Genomic DNA, 24,921 nt, shown 5'->3' on the forward strand with positions numbered 1-24,921 from the left:
TTTGCATGAATAAAGTGTGGCTCACACTTACTCATCCATCCCGCCTAAATCTCCACTTCCTCTCACTCCATCATGGGTTACAAGGTGCATTACCGCGATGCTTAAGTGCCGATTTTTCTAGGAGTGGTGGAAGTGCACCCTCTAACGTATGTACAGCTGAGACGAAACTCAGATTCTGATGTGACAGAGTAGTAAGTGTAAGAAAAGTTTTTTCATATAAAAAAATTTTCTTCGAACCTAGAAGTAAAAACTAATGATAATAATAATAACAATAATCATTCACAAAAAATTCACTAAAGTGCCTTTCATGAAAAGACGAAAAATGCGTCGGAAGTCTTAAAACAAATTCTCAACATTTGTGTATTGTCATGTGCCTAATCTGTTTGCAGTTTTCACAACAACTAAAGCAGGGCCGAATATTGTACCTTGGTACGCGACTATCGCCTCTAGCCAGACCTGTAATAGAAGTTTATTTTCTTATTCTATTTTTAAATTATGGCGTTCACATTTTATGTGCTACGGTCTTTTCTAAACCACAAAAATTACTCCAGAAAAAGAAAGTTCCTTCAAATGTGAAAAAGTGTTCCAAGATACAACATGGTCACGTACCTATGAACAAATATTTGATTGAGATTTATTATGCTGCAGCCGAGAAAAGCTTTGTCAATACTGTATTTAACGAACTGTCTGTTACATTATTACTCTGGTACACGCCAGCAATCAGTAACTGTAATCAAATCAAACAGCAATTATAAGTTGAACACGTTTGAAATAGAAGCTATTGGAAACTAACAAATCCATTTTCAAGACAGATAAAACTGTTATGACGTTAAAGAGATCCAGTTCATTTGCAAGTATGACATGTTTCATGGTTAAAGACTTCCTCCTGTTTCATGGTACAGGGTGGCACACGGCCGCCGAAGTATGCCTTGACTGACCACACGTTATATAAATAGTTCGAAAAATATATAGCATTTTACCCATAAAATTCTGTATCTAAAGTATTAACTATATATTCCAAATGTCTTTAATGCATTGACAACACTTAAATGCGTAAAATTTGAAATAGTTACAAATGCTGCACAAAAAGCAACCTCGTGCCTACCAACAAAAACTTAAGAATATGGTAGCAACTGCTTATGCGGCCTCTAGTGGGCATCCTTTCATATGATTCTCGAGTCAGTCACTAGACCGAAGTGCGAAAAAAAAGTCTTATGTTCCTAGGCACACTATCCTCCAGATTCAACGCTCTCCGCTACATAAGGGAACAATGAACTGTTGTTATTTTCTGCGTGGCTAATACATAATGCAGCAAGAGTCTGCTTTTACTCGTCACTGTGAACTTTAACTTTATTCAGCTAGTGTACATTATTCCTCGAAGATACTGTTTTAAGTCAGCGGTGTCGTTTTTTAAACTTTTCTCCAAGGCAGCATGTGACCTGATACGTTTTAATTTGACAAAAAATTTTCATTATGTACACACTTTGACATAAAACTCGACCGGTGGCCGGCCGCTTCAGAGGCTAAGTCCGCGCCGATCGCGACATGGGACAATAAAACTGGCCAACTCGCTAATTCTCTAAGTCCGGTTATCTGCACAATCTGGCAACACTGCAGACTGCGGCACTTCCTGGAGGAAAACTTGATCCATGATAGTGAAACACTAGGCCGATTACGCCTGTGGTCTAGCGGTAGCGTGCGTTGTTTCTGTTCGTAATGTCAGTGGATCGAGAGCAGCTGGCATAAAATATTTTTATAGCCTCTTCTGTCTGAATGCTGAAGACGTGAATGTAATGGTAGCGCAGATTCAATCTATTTCGCTATCTGACACACCGATATCAAAATTTTATCCAGTAACGATTTTGCGGCAGATTTCCTGCAGACTGTCCTCCTCTGGACGCCGTATGCGGCAGAGCTCCGGGATCCATTTGCTGGCTACCGGCAGCGGCCGTGGCGACAGCACAGCGACGCTGCACTTCCCCGTTCTTTATCGAAAGCGCCTGCTCCCGCTCATCGCTTTTGATGATTTAAAACGCTTTATTATTAAATGTTGCTCCACAGAAAATTTCTACGATTTCCATTCACGCTCAAAAGCAACGGAGACAGACGCCCTGATTAGTAGGCGGGTATTATATTATATTAATCGGCAAGAGCTGAGTATGGCCTGAAATTAATTTTATAGACTGGGACGAAATTAAACCACGTCGCTACATTCGATGAATTTATAAATGCTTCATTCCTCGTTTCTTTTCCTTTCAAACTCAATTATTTGTGCAACTTTTGGTCAATGTTCGGATGTTTTAGTCAAGCCGAGGTGAGCGTCTGTGGTGTAAAGTGTATTACGGTTCTTGTTTCATTCCTTATGGTAACTCTATGCGATAAACTGTGTGAATACCTTGCAATGCATGCTCTGTAGCAGTGCAGGAACACTGCACATTTGGAGTTCCATGTATGGGTTCATGAAGTATTTAATGTTGATCGGAAGTGATAGTTAAGGTCATCAGAATTAGACCAGAAAAATTTGTCGTTTTGGAGGTTTCAGAGAACGGAAAGGAATTGCTAACACCGGTGTTAGAAAACGTCTACAGTTAAATGCTATTGCAAAAATTTAGAAGAGGGGAACTATATTAATCAACATGTGCACTTCATAAACAACCTTCTGACATGTTAGACCTATATGACGAACAAAACTCAAATTTATATCGTTGACAGTCGCTTTGAATCTTTTCAGGATCTATTTTACAGTGAAGCACCTTGGCATTTGCAAAGCAGACATCCATGATATTAACTTAATTTACTAAGTCGAATCGGACGAAGATTGATGTTTAAAGGCATTCTTCAGATTCCGTATAAACAATTTTTACTAGCCGTTTGCAACTCCATTAATTAAAATGGAAAATAAAAGGTTGTAGTCAGCGGCTTCCACCGAGATTGGAACTGCTATGTCATACAGTACGACCACCGCAACGCACAAGGGAACCCCTTTTTTTTAATTTTGCTTTTTTTCTTTTACTTTTTTTGACGATTACCCCTTTTTTTCTCTCTCATTTTAAAGCCCCTTAGGAAAATGGCAATAAAAAAAGAAACTAAATGCCACCGCCACTTTTCATCCTATAACAAAAAAAAAAAAAATCTGGTCCACTTCACTTCAGGCGTTGGCTCCTGACTAAACCTACCCCCAGAGCTGCCTATATACCAGGGGAAATATGGGAATTCTAGGTTAGGGCTATCATTACAAACAAAACAAAATCTTCCTTTTTCTGCATTTTATTTTTATTTTGATTTTTGTTTTGTTTATTTTTGTTGTGTAATTGATCAGCCTCCTTCTGCGCCGCGCTGGTAATATGTTGAGTCACGTCTTCTCGAAATTGATGTGTTCCGTTCAGTAGTTCAGAAATGTTCATTGGTTCAAACTGGAAACCTTCTTCACTCTTGGCTTAACACATTCCAGCTGCGAGGCGGGTCGTGGAAAGCACTCCCAAGGAAGTTCCAGAAAAATTGTCTGTATTTTGGGTGGCGGACAACGACATAATGACGGTCGTTGAGGTATGTCCAAAAATCGAGTACAGAGTCTACAGTTTGTCCAACTAGGTAGTGAATGGCATGTCCGCGAATCCAATTCACAGCATTGGTCTTTGTCCGAGGAAAATAGTCACGTCCCGGAACTAATAATGAAAGGGGAGTATTCCGATTCAGAATGTCCCGCGTTAGAAAAGCTACAATATGACGAATAACCTCTGAGCTAACGACACACTGGCGACCACAGACGGACTATAGTCACTGCGATGTTGTCTGAGCCTCAAAACGCAACCTTAAAACACACAAACAGGTGTTACTTATGTGAAGAACGCCGTTCTTGGTGTCCAGAAATTAATTATACTTTCTAAGTGTCTCATCTTACAGTGGATTCTATCGTACGAGTCTTCGATGTGGAAAACGAATGTCAAGTGAATTTAGTGAGGTAACGCCGGCCTACACCCGGAAGTAAATGCACTATCAGAGTGTTGACAAATACTTGCTACGACGCTGCCATTTCTCGGTTCTCTTACGAGGCAGCTCTTCAGCGAAATGCTTGCCGTGATTCTCCGATACGGTCCTTCAGAGTGGAGACGCGCGCGCACGTTTGGTTTTTATGCGGCGTTCTCCCCTGATGGTTTCTGACGTCGCCTTGTGGGCTATGTCTACATTTGCGACATTCAATTATCATTAATCCAGAATGATACAAGTTTCAGCTTCCGGCGTGGAAAAAGGCTGTTGACGCCGACATTATATCATTTCAACGTAGGGAAAGCAAAACGGGTCATTCAATGTTTCTCATTCAACATAAAGCATGTGAGATAATTTTTCGTAACGTTCATAATCATCTACAAATACAAACGAAGTAAAAATACATCTGAAGCTTATTCGAATTGAATATAATGTAAGATACCAAACGCTTTGCACCTCGATGTCGAATTTGTCCACGTGCAATCTTTTGCAGCATACAAAAAGAATGTCATGATTACCACGAGAATGAAGAAATATGTTGGTACGGATGGAGGGAAGGAGAGACGCAGTCAACAAATATTCGATTCCTCATGGCATTCATTTCATTTGAGACGTAAGAAGAGTTAAAGCGGGATATTACTTTCGTTAACACGAAAGATATGCCGCACATATTGATAACGAGGAAGTCTGCGTCTTCATACGTTTCCTCCTTGAAATCTGTATGCTCTCTTATATACTAAGTAGCCTGATCATTGTTTCAGTAATGTTACCCTCTTGTTTGACCCCGTAACGATCAACAGATTCCAAATGCATGTCTCTGCATGAAAGTAGCTGTTCGAACCGTTCCTGGGTTGCTTTTTGTGTTTTATTGCTTGGAAATCCTGAAGCAGACCACTGTGCCTTTTCCCCTTGTGGGTTAGGTCTCAAAACTAAACCGCTTTTTATCCAATGGCATAATTTATTCAGACAGCATCAGCACAAGACTGTCAAACAAAGCCTTCCATTTACAGTTGCAACACTCTAACCAGCACTGACCGAAGTGTAATCCACGGTCATGGTCCGAAATTAGCAGCTGTCTGCTACTGTGGCAAAGTCCGTACTACACTTTCGATTCCGCAGCACCATTTTATCTGGTAACACTGTGTAGTTGCAGAGTTGTGCTAGCATGTCTGTCCTCACACTGTCAACTTTATGTATCTCACTTCTCCTGTAGCGTTGATCACAAGGAGCAGAAGTAAATGAGTGTATTCTGCATGACGTAACAATCAGTATTCCCTTCTTTCATAGCCACTCTTCATGTGCATCGATACCAAATAGGAATGTGAAAACTCTTGCGAGTGAGAGAATGACAATAACAATCGTAACAAGAACAATCAAATAATGAATAATGTTTATTCCAACGTAGAACGAGAATGGCTTTAAATATAAAAATCTATATCTATATCCATATCTATTGATCTTTGAGTTGGCACAATGCAAATATATTCTTAGCATTTAGTTACTGAATTTAGTTCGGGATGTTTGCAGAGAAAAGGAAAAGTCGGTACTTCTCGCTAGTGTAATGTAATGTGAACCAGCAACTACCCTTTCCTTAGAACACGACTCAAGCAGGTCCCCAAGTAGATACCAAGGCACTGCTGCGTTCTGTTCCCTGACATTGCTCTGATGACGGTTAATGCAGATAGTTCCGATTATGAAATACAAAACGTATTGCAGGTTAGTTCCTAGGATAGTAACATTAAATTTGCGTTGTAGACGGCACATGAACGTGACGACTAGCCATATTACTCATCAATATAAAAAGACAATATTATGGGAATTTAGCAGGATTAGTCAACATGAATTCTGAAATTGGTTGACTGACCTCACAGGTGCTAAACGTCGTCAAGAGCATACGTTGTCCTAATCGCATTAGGAATATGAAGATCGTCTTCGACAGCTCGCAACTTTCACATTGCTATCTCCACCCTACTCCAGACAGACTACATATTGAAAAATACAAGCGAGTTCTCTTGCAGCGTAAGCTTATTGTAACTAATCTAAAAATTATTGGACAGGAACATTGTCCTATTAAAAAAAAGCTGTCCAGCAGGTCCTCTAATCGCTCCTTGGTACAGTCGTTTGACTATTGAAAATGGTTCCAACAAGTCACCACTAGAAAACACTGCTCTGTACCGCAATAACTCAAGATGTAAAGTAATACCACGATACTACAAATATCAGGGAACACCTTATCACAGATAAGACTGTCCTTAAGGCTTGTAAGCTCACATTTATTACAATAAATGACATACCTGAAATGTTACCACTCTCATTATTACGTCAGATTGGTAATGCACGTAGTAAGTTCGTCGTATTCATGATTTCCTCTTCAAAGTAACATACCGTACTTATTATTTAACACAAAATGACATTAAAAATTTAAGTTATTCACGAGCAGCTAGTTGAGAATATGTATGAACTTCAAATGACACGACGAACCGTCTTGTTCCGCATATGGATTCAAACCCAGCTCATGCAGACTAAGCAAAGATTTCGTTACTGACGGAAACTAACAGTCATTCCTGATTAGGCATACAGAGAGTGATATACCTCGATTTTAGACTGTATCAGTTAGCAAATATCAACTTTAAATTCCATAACGCAAACATGTTTAACAGACGCGAATTCCTACCCATCATCTATTGTCCCTGTTAACGAACTACGAGAGATGTTAAATATTGCTTCTTCACAAGTAACTTACTTGAAATGCCGTGAGGTAAAGCTTTGTGTTGGACACGGATTCGAACCCAGAACCTAATCGGATTGCTATCGAAGCACAGTCAAATGTGACATATCGGATTTTCGCGGCAGTAGCTAGATGTTTTAACTGAAATGACGAGACGAAACATTAATTTTTTCCTTCCCAGGACTCCTACCCGGCACCTATCGCTGTTATATTCTAGAGAAAACGAACGTTAAATATGGGTTTGTTGCGCCAGCAGTAATATGTGAGCATGTTTGAACTAGAAATATTATGACGAAGAGTTCAGCGCTCACTGGGAATAGAGCCCCACACATATCGTTGTTGACTACACACACAGAGACGTCAGCTACCGAATTTTTCTCCACCAGCTGCTCAGAATAACATCTTGAACTTACAGTCATCTCGCAAATAGTTCTGTGTCTCACTGGGGGTTAAAAACGTCAGATATCGTTAGTGTTGACAACGAATGAAAATACGTTAAAAATCAAAATTCTTATCCACCAGCATATAGGTGTTCTCATGATAGAGCTTGATAATACATAATTAAATCTTTAGTGCCGGGCCAGGATTCGATCCCATTCACGCGCAATATGTGGAGATGTTGAGGAATCTGCAGTTTTGAACAAACAACAAATTGTAGCCGAGCTGTAGTGTCACGAAGGGATCAAATTCCGCGTTAAGGGCGGTCTGAGTTGCATTCCCAGTTCAGAACCAATCTTATCGACATACAGAAGCTCAGATAAAAGATGGAATAAGTGCCCTGTGACCATACATAGCGTTTGTTTCGTCACTTGAAATAAATAACTAGTATAAGAAAGGTTACTGGTGATAGAGTTTCTACATGTCACCACTCCAGACTTTATTGTGGTTCAACCTACCGTCTACTTGGTAGAGAAGGAAAATCATCTTTACAGACCCACACTGCCATTACATCTTCTTCACTTGGTGTAGCCAGGAGAGAATGGACTCTGTCTCTCCCTATCTAAAATTATTGACAGAAGTGGGAATCCAACCCAGACCATAGGTATAACAACCTACCATCCGTCCAACAGACCACGAAATCCTCTTCTCTCATTTTTCTATCGTAACGCCGTTGCGCCACACTGGTTGAGAATTCTGACACACAGGCGTCCTGTAGTAATTTGCACCATGTTCAGTAAATTCATTTACTTGGTTGACCGAATCACCATGAACTAGCTGCCTCGGCTACCCAGTGCATACATTCCACTCTATATTTTGTAATCACCGAAATAAAATCACGTAACTGCCACCTACACAGAACTGCCAACAGTGTAGGATGCAGAAGTTTAAATAGGAAGTGTTCCTTTCCACTTGAGCTATTCTACTGCGCTATCTGTTTGTAGGAAACGTCGTTCAGTAAAAAAAAAAAAGGAAAAGCTGTAACTGTTTGTCTCTCAGAAGTCAAGACCTGGCCATATGCATAATCTCACAGTGCTGTGGAATCAAAAAGTTCTGGAGGAATAGTTGTCGAGCTCTGGAGCTGTTGTAGCTACGTGTCAGCTAGTAGCGTAGATAAGATGTCGCGAGTTCGAATACATTCAGTGCTACATTTTTTAAAACGCAATTCTGCTGTCTGCTGAAGTTGTCAATCTAATGGAACATACTTCCCTTCAGTTCTCAACCCAAAGTAGTCGCATGTGGAAAAAGGGCTAACTACTGTGACATTTTGTTCTGTTCAGGTTTAATAGACAGCAGGCAGCAGATGCATCTCGAAGATGTATAGGGAGAGCGCATCGTGCCATAATATGTCAGAAAAGTATTTTCTACATTAGCTGTCGTGTGGTAGTGAGATTTTATTCTTCTTCAAACTTTGTTCGACAGCTTTAACTCAGAACAAGTTTTCTACATGCATGTAATCAATAAACTGCACGTGCATTGTCATACTGTCATAGATAACATCAGAGAATTCGCATATATCGTTGATGATTAATTTCTCTCTCATGTTTACTATTGTTTTAACAACACTAAAGGGAACCTTACGAAAATTGTGCACTGTATTGTAAGAAATGAAATAAAACTAACCACGATAACCTTACGACGAAAGTATGTTTTAATAAAACCGAGTATCTGTACACAAATGTGCCTCTATCGACACGAATTAGTAAAATACTACTCACTTAGATTTTGATTGGGTCTGTGTTTCATTGGTATGCTGTGTCGTACTCAAGAGGTATGCAAATGTCGCATTTCATAAATATAGTTACATATTCCTAGAAACCCAAAATTCGCTTGTCAGCAGCGGAAAGAGGCGTTGCCTGTTGTGCAGCATTGTAAGTTTTTCAACATTGCACTATGAGCCGAAAGTATTTTCTTGCGATTTCCTTATTGATGTTTGATCAGACTCCTTGTAGCTCTTTCACAGAAGGGATAAAAACGTTGCAGTCAGTGAGACTGGAACTGCAAACCATAACAGACGCTTCTCCACAGATCAGCACGTTACCACAGAGCTGGCGAAGAGGTATGGGTCTGAGCGTCCTCTTACGACGGCAATAGTGCCTAGAACTCGTAAACCGCTATTTAAAGGTCGAGATTAGTTGCGATTTCCACCTGCAACGACTTTCCTGGACTGAAAACGGTAAATTTACAATCTTTTGTTACCCTTCAAGTGATAATAACTCAGATTATTCAATGGAAATGACAGGTAAAATCAAGTGAACTTTGAGGCTTAATTCCGTGCACACCAGGAAGTAACTCTTCGATCACAGAGTTGCCAAACATACGTTCCCTTGTTGCCAAATCTCAGTTACAGTACCAGCAGGAAGAAGACGAACCGATGTGATCCTACAGCGGGCTGGGAAGTGACCATAGCTGGTGTCTCCAAGTCGCGGCTGCTACGACCTGGAATACGTAATGCGTCTGACTCGCTTACTGTAACTAGGTTTAGGGACTGGAGCGTAGTTACTAATAATACTCAGAACTGACTGCAAACTAAGCATCATAAATCAGTAACTCTCATTGTTGTTTTTATACTTCTTTAGTAATTGTACTCAAAACTAAGGAACTCATTCACAGGCGTTTTCGTGCCCTGCCGATAGTCGAGCACAACAAACAAATAAAAATAAAAAAGAATGTTTATATATATATATATGTGTGTGTGTGTGTGTGTGTGTGTGTGTGTGTGTGTGTGTGTGAGAGAGAGAGAGAGAGAGAGAGAGAGAGAGAGAGAGAGAGAGAGAGTGTAAAAAATTGTTGTAAAGAAATTGAATCATGGTATTTAAAGAAATCTTTCATTGTAATGACACGTTCCACATCATTACGAAATGTCGTATTCATGATCTATGGAACAAGAAGTAATCTAATGTAATGTAATCTAATCTAATCACATCATATTGATGACTAGCCATAAAGAGTCGTGAATTACCGAAATTTTTGCCAATACCAGTAACCAAATCTAAACTTGAAAATAAAAGACGACAAGTTTTGTAATAAACCGTGACTCCTATCAAGACCCTTTCGTCCCTGTTATCTAACCACGAAAGATGTCTGATATACCTCCATTCTGAAGTAACAAAGTGTGCATGCATTTAAAGATGAAGTGTATGATGTGAAGTTCTGTGACGGAGATACAAACCCAACACGTAATCGGATTGTTAACTAAGAAAAATCAAATGTTACGTATCGGTTTTTCTTACGAGCCGCTAGGTGTCTGAATCTAAAATAAGGATACAAACTTTTGTGCCTGAGAGACAATCGAACTACACACCTACCGTGCATCCACGAACGTAGCTTAAGTATCAGTTTCTTATTCACGAACAATAAGATGTGTGCGTATTTGACCAGAAATAACGACACCTGTTGCGATTGCTGGCAACACATGAACAGACATTAAAAATGCGCGTTAATTTTCACTAGCAGGTGAGTGTGCACTTGGTAGAGCTGGAAATGAAATTTTCAATATTTTTGTACTGGATCAGGATTCGGACCCACATATTTACCTTTGGAGGAGACCTAGAGAAGACTGCAGTCTTGGGAAAAGGAACGAAATGATTGAACTATACTGTTCCGAGACATTCAGATCCTCGAAAGAGGAGATACGAATGCGAATCACAGTCCAGCACCAAATTTTTCAACGTCTCTAGTTCAATCAAGTACAAGTAAACCAAGAGCCCTGTCCCTTTAAATGGCTATCGGTTCATCAAATAAAATAAAATTTGCTAGTGTAAGTAAGCTTACCGGCGACTGTATTTCTGTTTACAATGACTTCCGCTATGTCATTTCCCAACGTAAACTGGCTCTGCCCAGTTGGTAATGAAGGAACGTGATGCTTAATGCGGATTCTGGATTATAACGTCTTTCTCTTGAGGTTACCAGAGGTAAAATAAATCTGTTTGTGCCTCTTAAAAGCAAATGCCTGAACCCACGCATTGCACCTGTGATAGTTCGTTCCACCAGACTATGGTGGCCACATTTCCCAGCCCCTGGAGTGTGCTGTAACGGATGATGTGCTTAGCTTACAAAATTAATCACGGTGGAAAAAATGCGAGTCTATTAAATGGTTAAGTAGAAGCAAGCTTCTGACGCAGAGATTATGCTATTCTCATGTCAGCAGGATGTAAAGACTCTTCTAGGCATCATAGGCTGGATGTGAAGCCCTTTTTGATTTTTCACAAATTCAGCAAATTTCTTAGTTCGAGAAAATCCACTGTGAAGTGTGAAGTTGTCGGATAATTCGATTATTACTGTTATTATTACTATCATTTTATTCATACTGCTGCTGGAACACAAGTGCTTGAAGATCATTTAATGCTTTTGGTTACTGTAGAAGTAGTTTCCCAAGAACAGGTTCTTTCCCTGTCTACGGAATCCTTTTCATGTTAATATCAAACATCAGCAATTACTGTTAGATTACATTAAAACTAAAGTAATTGACGAAGACGTTACTTGATGACAAAAACGCGCTGCCTTTCGTCATTTACTTGCACCTAGAAATGGCTATCGAGTACTGACAAACCAAAAGGCAAGAGATCTTACTGCCTTCCGATATACGTCGCTGTCAGTTCTTCCACATGATTTGGTCGACATGACCTGTTTCAAGTTGCGTATGACAGAAAATGTTTTAGAAAATCTATTGTTTCCCTTTGAAAAAAACAGAAGTATTTTCAATCTAAGCTGTCCAAGTACAAAAGTTTCGCAATATTAGTTCAAATTTAATATTCGCTTCTATAATGTAGGAAAGTATTTCACAGTTGCAAAACTCGCATCCGAAACATTGACCTGACCATAAATTCTAGCTCAGAGTGACACCAGTTTAAATAGCCTCATGTAGCGAAGACTGTTTGCCAGTGCTCTTTCTCACCGGAAAATACGCAATCCACTCATTTGGCTCCATAAGTACACTGTAACATTAATTTCTGTCTGAAATTAGTCAGTAAGCTTTTGCCTTCCAACCGGCGAAATACGGCAGAGTGCGACCGGTAAACAATTCACAAATCACGAGTTAGTGCTGATAAGACGATTTCTTTAAACATTATCGAAGCTGAGGGAATTTAGTTTCTGCTTAAGTCATCTTAAGCAGCAACGTTCACAGATTTCTCAAATAGGAAAAAGCTCATTATCCAGGTACGAAGGTTGTGAATCAAACTTCCCACAGTTTGTGTCAGGTTGATCTTTTCGTCTGATAACACTGCTTAGGTATTTTGTCTAAGAGGTATCACAAGTAGTGTTCCTGTAGCTATGGGAATCATTGGTTGAAAACGAGTTTAACACCAATTGGTACAGTGCTGCTAAATATTCAAAATTATTATCAACCTAAGTCTGAGTTCATCCACAAACTGAGGCGTATTTATAATATTGAAGCTAGACTGTGTATCCTTGTCTTCCTTGAGTGGTCATATGAAGGCGTTTACATACACGTATACAGTACTATGAATACTTCGAACGCTATGGTTAACGTTGCTCTCAAAAACTACTTTTGTTTGTTTTTTTAAATTCTTCTGGGTCTTCAGCGTGCAATATGTGTTGTAGATACAGTCTTAGACCAAAAAATTGACCGCCGAGTCGTTCACGTAAGGTGGACAATACAGTCGTGCTCCTCTCAGAATTCTATGTCCGGCAACATGCTCGATCTGGCAACATGTAGACTGCGGCACTTCCCAGAGGAAGTCTTGACTCCAGTCTTAGTGCATTACTCTTCACTACGACCGTAGTCTTGAGGTAAAACGCGAGACCAGATAATATTATATAGTAGATTCGCTTGAATTACACTCATAGCTTCAGCACCGAGAGGAAAGGGGCGATAAAAATTTTGTCGATATGTGCTTTCGGTCGCCAGACGTCATATTAGTTGGTCTCGCGTTTTACCTCAAGACTACAGTCGTGTTCCAGCAGCGGTATGAATTAAATGATAGTAATAATAACAATAATAATCGAATTATCCGACAACTTCACACTTCACAGTGGATTTTCTCGAACTAAGAAATTTGCTGAATTTGTGAAAAATCAAAATGGCTTCACATCCAGCCTATGATGCCTAGAAGAGTCTTTACATCCTGCTGACATGAGAATAGCATAATCTCTGCGTCAGAAGCTTGCTTCTACTTAACCATTTAATAGACTCGCATTTTTTCCACCGTGATTAATTTTGTAAGCTAAGCACATCATCCGTTACAGCACACTCCAGGGGCTGGGAAATGTGGCCACAATGGTCTGGTGGAACGAACTATCACAGGTGCAATGCGTGGGTTCAGGCATTTGCTTTTAAGAGGCACAAACAGATTTATTTTACCTCTGGTAACCTCAAGAGAAAGACGTTATAATCCAGAATCCGCATTAAGCATCACGTTCCTTCATTACCAACTGGGCAGAGCCAGTTTACGTTGGGAAATGACACAGCGGAAGTCATTGTAAACAGAAATACAGTCGCCGGTAAGCTTACTTACATTAGCAAATTTTATTTTATTTGATGAACCGATAGCCATTTAAAGGGACAGGGCTCTTGGTTTACTTGTACTTGATTGAACTAGAGACGTTGAAAAATTTGGTGCTGGACTGTGACTCGCATTCGTATCTCCTCTTTCGAGGATCTGAATGTCTCGGAACAGTATAGTTCAATCATTTCGTTCCTTTTCCCAAGACTGCAGTCTTCTCTAGGTCTCCTCCAAAGGTAAATATGTGGGTCCGAATCCTGATCCAGTACAAAAATATTCAAAATTTCATTTCCAGCTCTATCAAGTGCACACTCACCTGCTAGTGAAAATTAACGCGCATTTTTAATGTCTGTTCATGTGTTGCCAGCAATCGCAACAGGTGTCGTTATTTCTGGTCAAACACGCACACATCTTACTGTTCGTGAATAAGAAACTGATACTTAAGCTACGTTCGTGGATGCACGGTAGGTGTGTAGTTCGATTGTCTCTCAGGCACAAAAGTTTGTATCCTTATTTTAGATTCAGACACCTAGCGGCTCGTAAGAAAAACCGATACGTAACATTTGATTTTTCTTAGTTAACAATCCGATTACGTGTTGGGTTTGTATCTCCGTCACAGAACTTCACATCATACACTTCATCTTTAAATGCATGCACACTTTGTTACTTCAGAATGGAGGTATATCAGACATCTTTCGTGGTTAGATAACAGGGACGAAAGGGCCTTGATAGGAGTCACGGTTTATTACAAAACTTGTCGTCTTTTATTTTCAAGTTTAGATTTGGTTACTGGTATTGGCAAAAATTTCGGTAATTCACGACTCTTTATGGCTAGTCATCAATATGATTAGATTAGATTACATTACATTAGATTACTTCTTGTTCCATAGATCATGAATACGACATTTCGTAATGATGTGGAACGTGTCATTACAATGAAAGATTTCTTTAAATACCATGATTCAATTTCTTTACAACAATTTTTTACACTCTCATTCTTTTTTATCTCTCTCTCTCTCTCTCTCTCTCTCTCTCTCTCTCTCTCACACACACACACACACACACACACACACACACACACACATATATATATATATATATATATATATATATATATATATATACATTCTTTTTTATTTTTATTTGTTTGTTGTGCTCGACTATCGGCAGGGCACGAAAACGCCTGTGAATGAGTTCCTTAGTTTTGAGTACAATTACTAAAGAAGTATAAAAACAACAATGAGAGTTACTGATTTATGATGCTTAGTTTGCAGTCAGTTCTGATTATTATTAGTAACTACGCTCCAGTCCCTAAACCTAGTTACAGTAAGCGAGTCAGACGCATTACGTATTCCAGGTCGTAGCAGCCGCGACTTGGAGACACCAGCTATGGTCACTTCCCAGCCCGCTGTAGGATCACATCGGTTCGTCTTCTTCCTGCTGGTACTGTAACTGAGATTTGGCAACAAGGGAACGTATGTTTGGCAACTCTGTGATCGAAGAGTTACTTCCTGGTGTGCACGGAATTAAGCCTCAAAGTTCACTTGATTTTACCTGTCATTTCCATTGAATAATCTGAGTTATTATCACTTGAAGGGTAACAAAAGATTGTAAATTTACCGTTTTCAGTCCAGGAAAGTCGTTGCAGGTGGAAATCGCAACTAATCTCGACCTTTAAATAGCGGTTTACGAGTTCTAGGCACTATTGCCGTCGTAAGAGGACGCTCAGACCCATACCTCTTCGCCAGCTCTGTGGTAACGTGCTGATCTGTGGAGAAGCGTCTGTTATGGTTTGCAGTTCCAGTCTCACTGACTGCAACGTTTTTATCCCTTCTGTGAAAGAGCTACAAGGAGTCTGATCAAACATCAATAAGGAAATCGCAAGAAAATACTTTCGGCTCATAGTGCAATGTTGAAAAACTTACAATGCTGCACAACAGGCAACGCCTCTTTCCGCTGCTGACAAGCGAATTTTGGGTTTCTAGGAATATGTAACTATATTTATGAAATGCGACATTTGCATACCTCTTGAGTACGACACAGCATACCAATGAAACACAGACCCAATCAAAATCTAAGTGAGTAGTATTTTACTAATTCGTGTCGATAGAGGCACATTTGTGTACAGATACTCGGTTTTATTAAAACATACTTTCGTCGTAAGGTTATCGTGGTTAGTTTTATTTCATTTCTTACAATACAGTGCACAATTTTCGTAAGGTTCCCTTTAGTGTTGTTAAAACAATAGTAAACATGAGAGAGAAATTAATCATCAACGATATATGCGAATTCTCTGATGTTATCTATGACAGTATGACAATGCACGTGCAGTTTATTGATTACATGCATGTAGAAAACTTGTTCTGAGTTAAAGCTGTCGAACAAAGTTTGAAGAAGAATAAAATCTCACTACCACACGACAGCTAATGTAGAAAATACTTTTCTGACATATTATGGCACGATGCGCTCTCCCTATACATCTTCGAGATGCATCTGCTGCCTGCTGTCTATTAAACCTGAACAGAACAAAATGTCACAGTAGTTAGCCCTTTTTCCACATGCGACTACTTTGGGTTGAGAACTGAAGGGAAGTATGTTCCATTAGATTGACAACTTCAGCAGACAGCAGAATTGCGTTTTAAAAAATATAGCACTGAATGTATTCGAACTCGCGACATCTTATCTACGCTACTAGCTGACACGTAGCTACAACAGCTCCAGAGCTCGACAACTATTCCTCCAGAACTTTTTGATTCCACAGCACTGTGAGATTATGCATATGGCCAGGTCTTGACTTCTGAGAGACAAACAGTTACAGCTTTTCCTTTTTTTTTTTACTGAACGACGTTTCCTACAAACAGATAGCGCAATAGAATAGCTCAAGTGGAAAGGAACACTTCCTATTTAAACTTCTGCATCCTACACTGTTGGCAGTTCTGTGTAGGTGGCAGTTACGTGATTTTATTTCGGTGATTACAAAATATAGAGTGGAATGTATGCACTGGGTAGCCGAGGCAGCTAGTTCATGGTGATTCGGTCAACCAAGTAAATGAATTTACTGAACATGGTGCAAATTACTACAGGACGCCTGTGTGTCAGAATTCTCAACCAGTGTGGCGCAACGGCGTTACGATAGAAAAATGAGAGAAGAGGATTTCGTGGTCTGTTGGACGGATGGTAGGTTGTTATACCTATGGTCTGGGTTGGATTCCCACTTCTGTCAATAATTTTAGATAGGGAGAGACAGAGTCCATTCTCTCCTGGCTACACCAAGTGAAGAAGATGTAATGGCAGTGTGGTCTGTAAAGATGATTTTCCTTCTCTACCAAGTAGACGGTAGGTTGAACCACAATAAAGTCTGGAGTGGTGACATGTAGAAACTCTATCACCAGTAACCTTTCTTATACTAGTTATTTATTTCAAGTGACGAAACAAACGCTATGTATGGTCACAGGGCACTTATTCCATCTTTTATCTGAGCTTCTGTATGTCGATAAGATTGGTTCTGAACTGGGAATGCAACTCAGACCGCCCTTAACGCGGAATTTGATCCCTTCGTGACACTACAGCTCGGCTACAATTTGTTGTTTGTTCAAAACTGCAGATTCCTCAACATCTCCACATATTGCGCGTGAATGGGATCGAATCCTGGCCCGGCACTAAAGATTTAATTATGTATTATCAAGCTCTATCATGAGAACACCTATATGCTGGTGGATAAGAATTTTGATTTTTAACGTATTTTCATTCGTTGTCAACACTAACGATATCTGACGTTTTTAACCCCCAGTGAGACACAGAACTATTTGCGAGATGACTGTAAGTTCACGATGTTATTCTGAGCAGCTGGTGGAGAAAAATTCGGTAGCTGACGTCTCTTTGTGTGTAGTCAACAACGATATGTGTGGGGCTCTATTCCCAGTGAGCGCTGAACTCTTCGTCATATTATTTCTAGTTCAAACATGCTCACATATTACTGCTGGCGCAACAAACCCATATTTAACGTTCGTTTTCTCTAGAATATAACAGCGATAGGTGCCGGGTAGGAGTCCTGGGAAGGAAAAAATTAATGTTTCGTCTCGTCATTTCAGTTAAAACATCTAGCTACTGCCGCGAAAATCCGATATGTCACATTTGACTGTGCTTCGATAGCAATCCGATTAGGTTCTGGGTTCGAATCCGTGTCCAACACAAAGCTTTACCTCACGGCATTTCAAGTAAGTTACTTGTGAAGAAGCAATATTTAACATCTCTCGTAGTTCGTTAACAGGGACAATAGATGATGGGTAGGAATTCGCGTCTGTTAAACATGTTTGCGTTATGGAATTTAAAGTTGATATTTGCTAACTGATACTGTCTAAAATCGAGGTATATCACTCTCTGTATGCCTAATCAGGAATGACTGTTAGTTTCCGTCAGTAACGAAATCTTTGCTTAGTCTGCATGAGCTGGGTTTGAGTCCATATGCGGAACAAGACGGTTCGTCGTGTCATTTGAAGTTCATACATATTCTCAACTAGCTGCTCGTGAATAACTTAAATTTTTAATGTCATTTTGTGTTAAATAATAAGTACGGTATGTTACTTTGAAGAGGAAATCATGAATACGACGAACTTACTACGTGCATTACCAATCTGACGTAATAATGAGAGTGGTAACATTTCAGGTATGTCATTTATTGTAATAAATGTGAGCTTACAAGCCTTAAGGACAGTCTTATCTGTGATAAGGTGTTCCCTGATATTTGTAGTATCGTGGTATTACTTTACATCTTGAGTTATTGCGGTACAGAGCAGTGTTTTCTAGTGGTGACTTGTTGGAACCATTTTCAATAGTCAAACGACTGTACCAAGGAGCGATTAGAGGACCTGCTGGACAGCTTTTTTTTAATAGGACAATGTTCCTGTCCAATAATTTTTAGATTAGTTACAATAAGCTTACGCTGCAAGAGAACTCGCTTGTATTTTTCAATATGTAGTCTGTCTGGAGTAGGGTGGAGATAGCAATGTGAAAGTTGCGAGCTGTCGAAGACGATCTTCATATTCCTAATGCGATTAGGACAACGTATGCTCTTGACGACGTTTAGCACCTGTGAGGTCAGTCAACCAATTTCAGAATTCATGTTGAGTAATCCTGCTAAATTCCCATAATATTGTCTTTTTATATTGATGAGTAATATGGCTAGTCGTCACGTTCATGTGCCGTCTACAACGCAAATTTAATGTTACTATCCTAGGAACTAACCTGCAATACGTTTTGTATTTCATAATCGGAACTATCTGCATTAACCGTCATCAGAGCAATGTCAGGGAACAGAATGCAGCAGTGCCTTGGTATCTACTTGGGGACCTGCTTGAGTCGTGTTCTAAGGAAAGGGTAGTTGCTGGTTCACATTACATTACACTAGCGAGAAGTACCGACTTTTCCTTTTCTCTGCAAACATCCCGAACTAAATTCAGTAACTAAATGCTAAGAATATATTTGCATTGTGCCAACTCAAAGATCAATAGATATGGATATAGATATAGATTTTTATATTTAAAGCCATTCTCGTTCTACGTTGGAATAAACATTATTCATTATTTGATTGTTCTTGTTACGATTGTTATTGTCATTCTCTCACTCGCAAGAGTTTTCACATTCCTATTTGGTATCGATGCACATGAAGAGTGGCTATGAAAGAAGGGAATACTGATTGTTACGTCATGCAGAATACACTCATTTACTTCTGCTCCTTGTGATCAACGCTACAGGAGAAGTGAGATACATAAAGTTGACAGTGTGAGGACAGACATGCTAGCACAACTCTGCAACTACACAGTGTTACCAGATAAAATGGTGCTGCGGAATCGAAAGTGTAGTACGGACTTTGCCACAGTAGCAGACAGCTGCTAATTTCGGACCATGACCGTGGATTACACTTCGGTCAGTGCTGGTTAGAGTGTTGCAACTGTAAATGGAAGGCTTTGTTTGACAGTCTTGTGCTGATGCTGTCTGAATAAATTATGCCATTGGATAAAAAGCGGTTTAGTTTTGAGACCTAACCCACAAGGGGAGAAGGCACAGTGGTCTGCTTCAGGATTTCCAAGCAATAAAACACAAAAAGCAACCCAGGAACGGTTCGAACAGCTACTTTCATGCAGAGACATGCATTTGGAATCTGTTGATCGTTACGGGGTCAAACAAGAGGGTAACATTACTGAAACAATGATCAGGCTACTTAGTATATAAGAGAGCATACAGATTTCAAGGAGGAAACGTATGAAGACGCAGACTTCCTCGTTATCAATATGTGCGGCATATCTTTCGTGTTAACGAAAGTAATATCCCGCTTTAACTCTTCTTACGTCTCAAATGAAATGAATGCCATGAGGAATCGAATATTTGTTGACTGCGTCTCTCCTTTCTTCCATCCGTACCAACATATTTCTTCATTCTCGTGGTAATCATGACATTCTTTTTGTATGCTGCAAAAGATTGCACGTGGACAAATTCGACATCGAGGTGCAAAGCGTTTGGTATCTTACATTATATTCAATTCGAATAAGCTTCAGATGTATTTTTACTTCGTTTGTATTTGTAGATGATCATGAACGTTACGAAAAATTATCTCACATGCTTTATGTTGAATGAGAAACATTGAATGACCCGTTTTGCTTTCCCTACGTTGAAATGATATAATGTCGGCGTCAACAGCCTTTTTCCACGCCGGAAGCTGAAACTTGTATCATTCTGGATTAATGATAATTGAATGTCGCAAATGTAGACATAGCCCACAAGGCGACGTCAGAAACCATCAGGGGAGAACGCCGCATAAAAACCAAACGTGCGCGCGCGTCTCCACTCTGAAGGACCGTATCGGAGAATCACGGCAAGCATTTCGCTGAAGAGCTGCCTCGTAAGAGAACCGAGAAATGGCAGCGTCGTAGCAAGTATTTGTCAACACTCTGATAGTGCATTTACTTCCGGGTGTAGGCCGGCGTTACCTCGCTAAATTCACTTGACATTCGTTTTCCACATCGAAGACTCGTACGATAGAATCCACTGTAAGATGAGACACTTAGAAAGTATAATTAATTTCTGGACACCAAGAACGGCGTTCTTCACATAAGTAACACCTGTTTGTGTGTTTTAAGGTTGCGTTTTGAGGCTCAGACAACATCGCAGTGACTATAGTCCGTCTGTGGTCGCCAGTGTGTCGTTAGCTTAGAGGTTATTCGTCATATTGTAGCTTTTCTAACGCGGGACATTCTGAATCGGAATACTCCCCTTTCATTATTATTTCCGGGACGTGACTATTTTCCTCGGACAAAGACCAATGCTGTGAATTGGATTCGCGGACATGCCATTCACTACATAGTTGGACAAACTGTAGACTCTGTACTCGATTTTTGGACATACCTCAACGACCGTCATTATGTCGTTGTCCGCCACCCAAAATACAGACAATTTTTCTGGAACTTCCTTGGGAGTGCTTTCCACGACCCGCCTCGCAGCTGGAATGTGTTAAGCCAAGAGTGAAGAAGGTTTCCAGTTTGAACCAATAAACATTTCTGAACTACTGAACGGAACACATCAATTTCGAGAAGACGTGACTCAACATATTACCAGCGCGGCGCAGAAGGAGTCTGATCAATTACACAACAAAAATAAACAAAACAAAAATCAAAATAAAAATAAAATTCAGAAAAAGGAAGATTTTGTTTTGTTTGTAATGATAGCCCTAACCTTGAATTCCCATATTTCCCCTGGTATATAGGCAGCTCTTGGGGTAGGTTTAGTCAGGAGCCAACGCCTGAAGTGAAGTGGACCAGATTTTTTGTTTTTTTGTTATAGGATGAAAAGTGGCGGTGTCATTTAGTTTCTTTTTTTATTGCCATTTTCCTAAGGGGCTTTAAAATGAGAGAGAAAAAAAGGGGTAATCGTCAAAAAAAGTAAAAGAAAAAAAGCAAAATTAAAAAAAAGGGGTTCCCTTGTGCGTTGCGGTGGTCGTACTGTATGACATAGCAGTTCCAATCTCGGTAATGGAAATGAGCGTTTGGCGTCATTGGCCGGGAGGCCCCTCGCGGGGCAGGTCCGGCCGCCATATCGCAGGTCTTATTACATTCGGCGCCACATTGGGCGACCTGCGCGCCGGATGGGGATGAAATGATGATGAACACAACACAACACCCAGTCCCTGAGCGGAGAAAATCTCCGACCCAGCCGGGAATCGAACCCGGGCCCAGAGGACGGCAATCCGTCACGCTGACCACTCAGGTACTGGGGCGGACACCAATCTCGGTGGAAGCCGCTGACTACAACCTTTTATTTTCCATTTTAATTAATGGAGTTGCAAACGGCTAGTAAAAATTGTTTATACGAAATCTGAAGAATGCCTTTAAACATCAATCTTCGTCCGATTCGACTTAGTAAATTAAGTTAATATCATGGATGTCTGCTTTGCAAATGCCAAGGTGCTTCACTGTAAAATAGATCCTGAAAAGATTCAAAGCGACTGTCAACGATATAAATTTGAGTTTTGTTCGTCATATAGGTCTAACATGTCAGAAGGTTGTTTATGAAGTGCACATGTTGATTAATATAGTTCCCTTCTTCTAAATTTTTGCAATAGCATTTAACTGTAGACGTTTTCTAACACCGGTGTTAGCAATTCCTTTCCGTTCTCTGAAACCTCCAAAACGACAAATTTTTCTGGTCTAATTCTGATGACCTTAACTATCACTTCCGATCAACATTAAATACTTCATGAACCCATACATGGAACTCCAAATGTGCAGTGTTCCTGCACTGCTACAGAGCATGCATTGCAAGGTATTCACACAGTTTATCGCATAGAGTTACCATAAGGAATGAAACAAGAACCGTAATACACTTTACACCACAGACGCTCACCTCGGCTTGACTAAAACATCCGAACATTGACCAAAAGTTGCACAAATAATTGAGTTTGAAAGGAAAAGAAACGAGGAATGAAGCATTTATAAATTCATCGAATGTAGCGACGTGGTTTAATTTCGTCCCAGTCTATAAAATTAATTTCAGGCCATACTCAGCTCTTGCCGATTAATGTAATATAATACCCGCCTACTAATCAGGGCGTCTGTCTCCGTTGCTTTTGAGCGTGAATGGAAATCGTAGAAATTTTCTGTGGAGCAACATTTAATAATAAAGCGTTTTAAATCATCAAAAGCGATGAGCGGGAGCAGGCGCTTTCGATAAAGAACGGGGAAGTGCAGCGTCGCTGTGCTGTCGCCACGGCCGCTGCCGGTAGCCAGCAAATGGATCCCGGAGCTCTGCCGCATACGGCGTCCAGAGGAGGACAGTCTGCAGGAAATCTGCCGCAAAATCGTTACTGGATAAAATTTTGATATCGGTGTGTCAGATAGCGAAATAGATTGAATCTGCGCTACCATTACATTCACGTCTTGAGCATTCAGACAGAAGAGGCTATAAAAATATTTTATGCCAGCTGCTCTCGATCCACTGACATTACGAACAGAAACAACGCACGCTACCGCTAGACCACAGGCGTAATCGGCCTAGTGTTTCTCTATAATGGGACAAGTTTTCCTCCAGGAAGTGCCGCAGTCTGCAGTGTTGGCAGATTGTGCAGATAACCGGACTTAGAGAATTAGCGAGTTGGCCAGTTTTATTGTCCCATGTCGCGATCGGCGCGGATTTAGCCTCTGAAGCGGCCGGCCGCCGGTATGTCAAAGAGTGTACGTTCCGACTTGGTGCGGAAAGTATATGAGTGGTACTCACGTTATCGATGATGCAGACCAGCGAGACCGTGCTGCCCTCGCCAACATGGTACTCGCGTCGGCCAAGGATGACAGCTCTCGGTACCACCACGTGGAGGTTGAACAAGTGAGACTTTGTGCCGCTGCCTGTCGGCACCTGTAAAGAGGTCATAGTTAGATTCCAAATATTGTCTATTCGCAAAAAGGGGAGCTGAACAGTTTATTTACCTGTGATTATTGTGTAGGACAATTGTTTACGTTTATCGAATAATCAGCTGTTGTGTCACTTATGTTCTTCACGTAGCGACAAAACGATCCATACAGAACAATAAGTCAACTGAAGACATATGTTTGACACTTTAATCATGATCACATATTGGGGAGAGAGTTGTTCCTTGCAGTATTTCTAATAGTGACACCTCTAGGCAACCTTGTAACAGAAATGTAAAATGCTTTCTTATTCCATATTTAAATTATAGCAGTCATTTTGTGCATCCTGCAGTCTTTTTCTAAAATTACAAAAATTACTCCAGGAAATTAAGTTTTTTCGAAATTTGAAAAATTATTTCAAGGTACAACATGGTCGTGTACCTAGGAACAAATATACTACTCAAATTTAAAAGAGTTGCCGCCGAGAAGGTCTTGTCAGTAGTGCATTTAATAATCTATATCTTACGTTATTACTCTGCTACATACCAATAGCCACCAAGTGAAATTAAATTATGAAGAAGTAGTGTCGAAACTCGGTTAAAAATTAAAAACATTTTGACTTACGAGCTACTGGCAATTAGCACAAATTGTCGTTTTCAAGACAGAGAAAACTGCTAAATCATTAAAAAAATCTGTTCATCTGCAAATATTACGTGTTGCATCTGTAGGTACAAAATGATGCACAACCGACCAAGTATGGCTTAATCGCCGACATGTTACATGACAAGTTTTAAAGACAGGAGAATACAGAATTTTACTCACCATAAAACTCTGGAACTGAAGAATTAATAATATCCTGCTAATAGCTTTAATATATTATTCAGCACGTAACTCGTAATGGTTCCAAACGCTGCACAAAACACAACCTCATGTCAGGCAACAACAAAACAGTAGAAAATACCGGAAAACTGCTAGTGGTGGTGTCTAGTGCGCATTCCTTCAAGTGATTCTAAGATCAGTCACTAGATTGAAACACCGATTAGGGAACATCTACAACTACATCTATAATCTGCAAAGCGCTGTGAGGTGCATAGCAGAGGGTACGTCCCATTGTCCTCGTTATTAGGGGTTTTTCCCGTTCCATTCACGTATGGAGCGCGGGAAGAATGATTGTTTAAATTCCTCTGTGCATGCTGTAATTAATTTAACCTGCTCAAGATCACTGGACCCTTGTGTGAGCGATACGTGAGAGGGGCGGGGGACGGGGTTGGAGGGTTGCATATTCCCAGAATTATCATTTAAAGCCTGATCTTGTAGGTAGGCTTTCTCGGGATAGTTTAAGTCTATCTTCGAGAGTGCCAATTCAGTGTCTTCAGCACCTCTGTGACACACTCCCAATGGTGACACA

The 24,921-nt window shown here is 40.2% G+C and overlaps 1 protein-coding gene across 1 annotated transcript in view; it reads right to left on the reverse strand.

The window, feature by feature from the left end:
• Positions 1-24,921, reverse strand: part of LOC126417004 (hemicentin-1-like) — a 140,389-nt gene that overhangs the window by 65,227 nt on the left and 50,241 nt on the right. The window contains exon 3 of the mRNA XM_050084891.1: positions 23,386-23,520. Within this exon, the coding sequence (XP_049940848.1) occupies positions 23,386-23,520 (135 nt within the window). The remainder of the gene's footprint in view (positions 1-23,385; positions 23,521-24,921) is intronic.

Source organism: Schistocerca serialis, chromosome 8, assembly GCF_023864345.2.
Source record: "Schistocerca serialis cubense isolate TAMUIC-IGC-003099 chromosome 8, iqSchSeri2.2, whole genome shotgun sequence".
NCBI classification, from domain to species: domain Eukaryota; kingdom Metazoa; phylum Arthropoda; class Insecta; order Orthoptera; family Acrididae; genus Schistocerca; species Schistocerca serialis.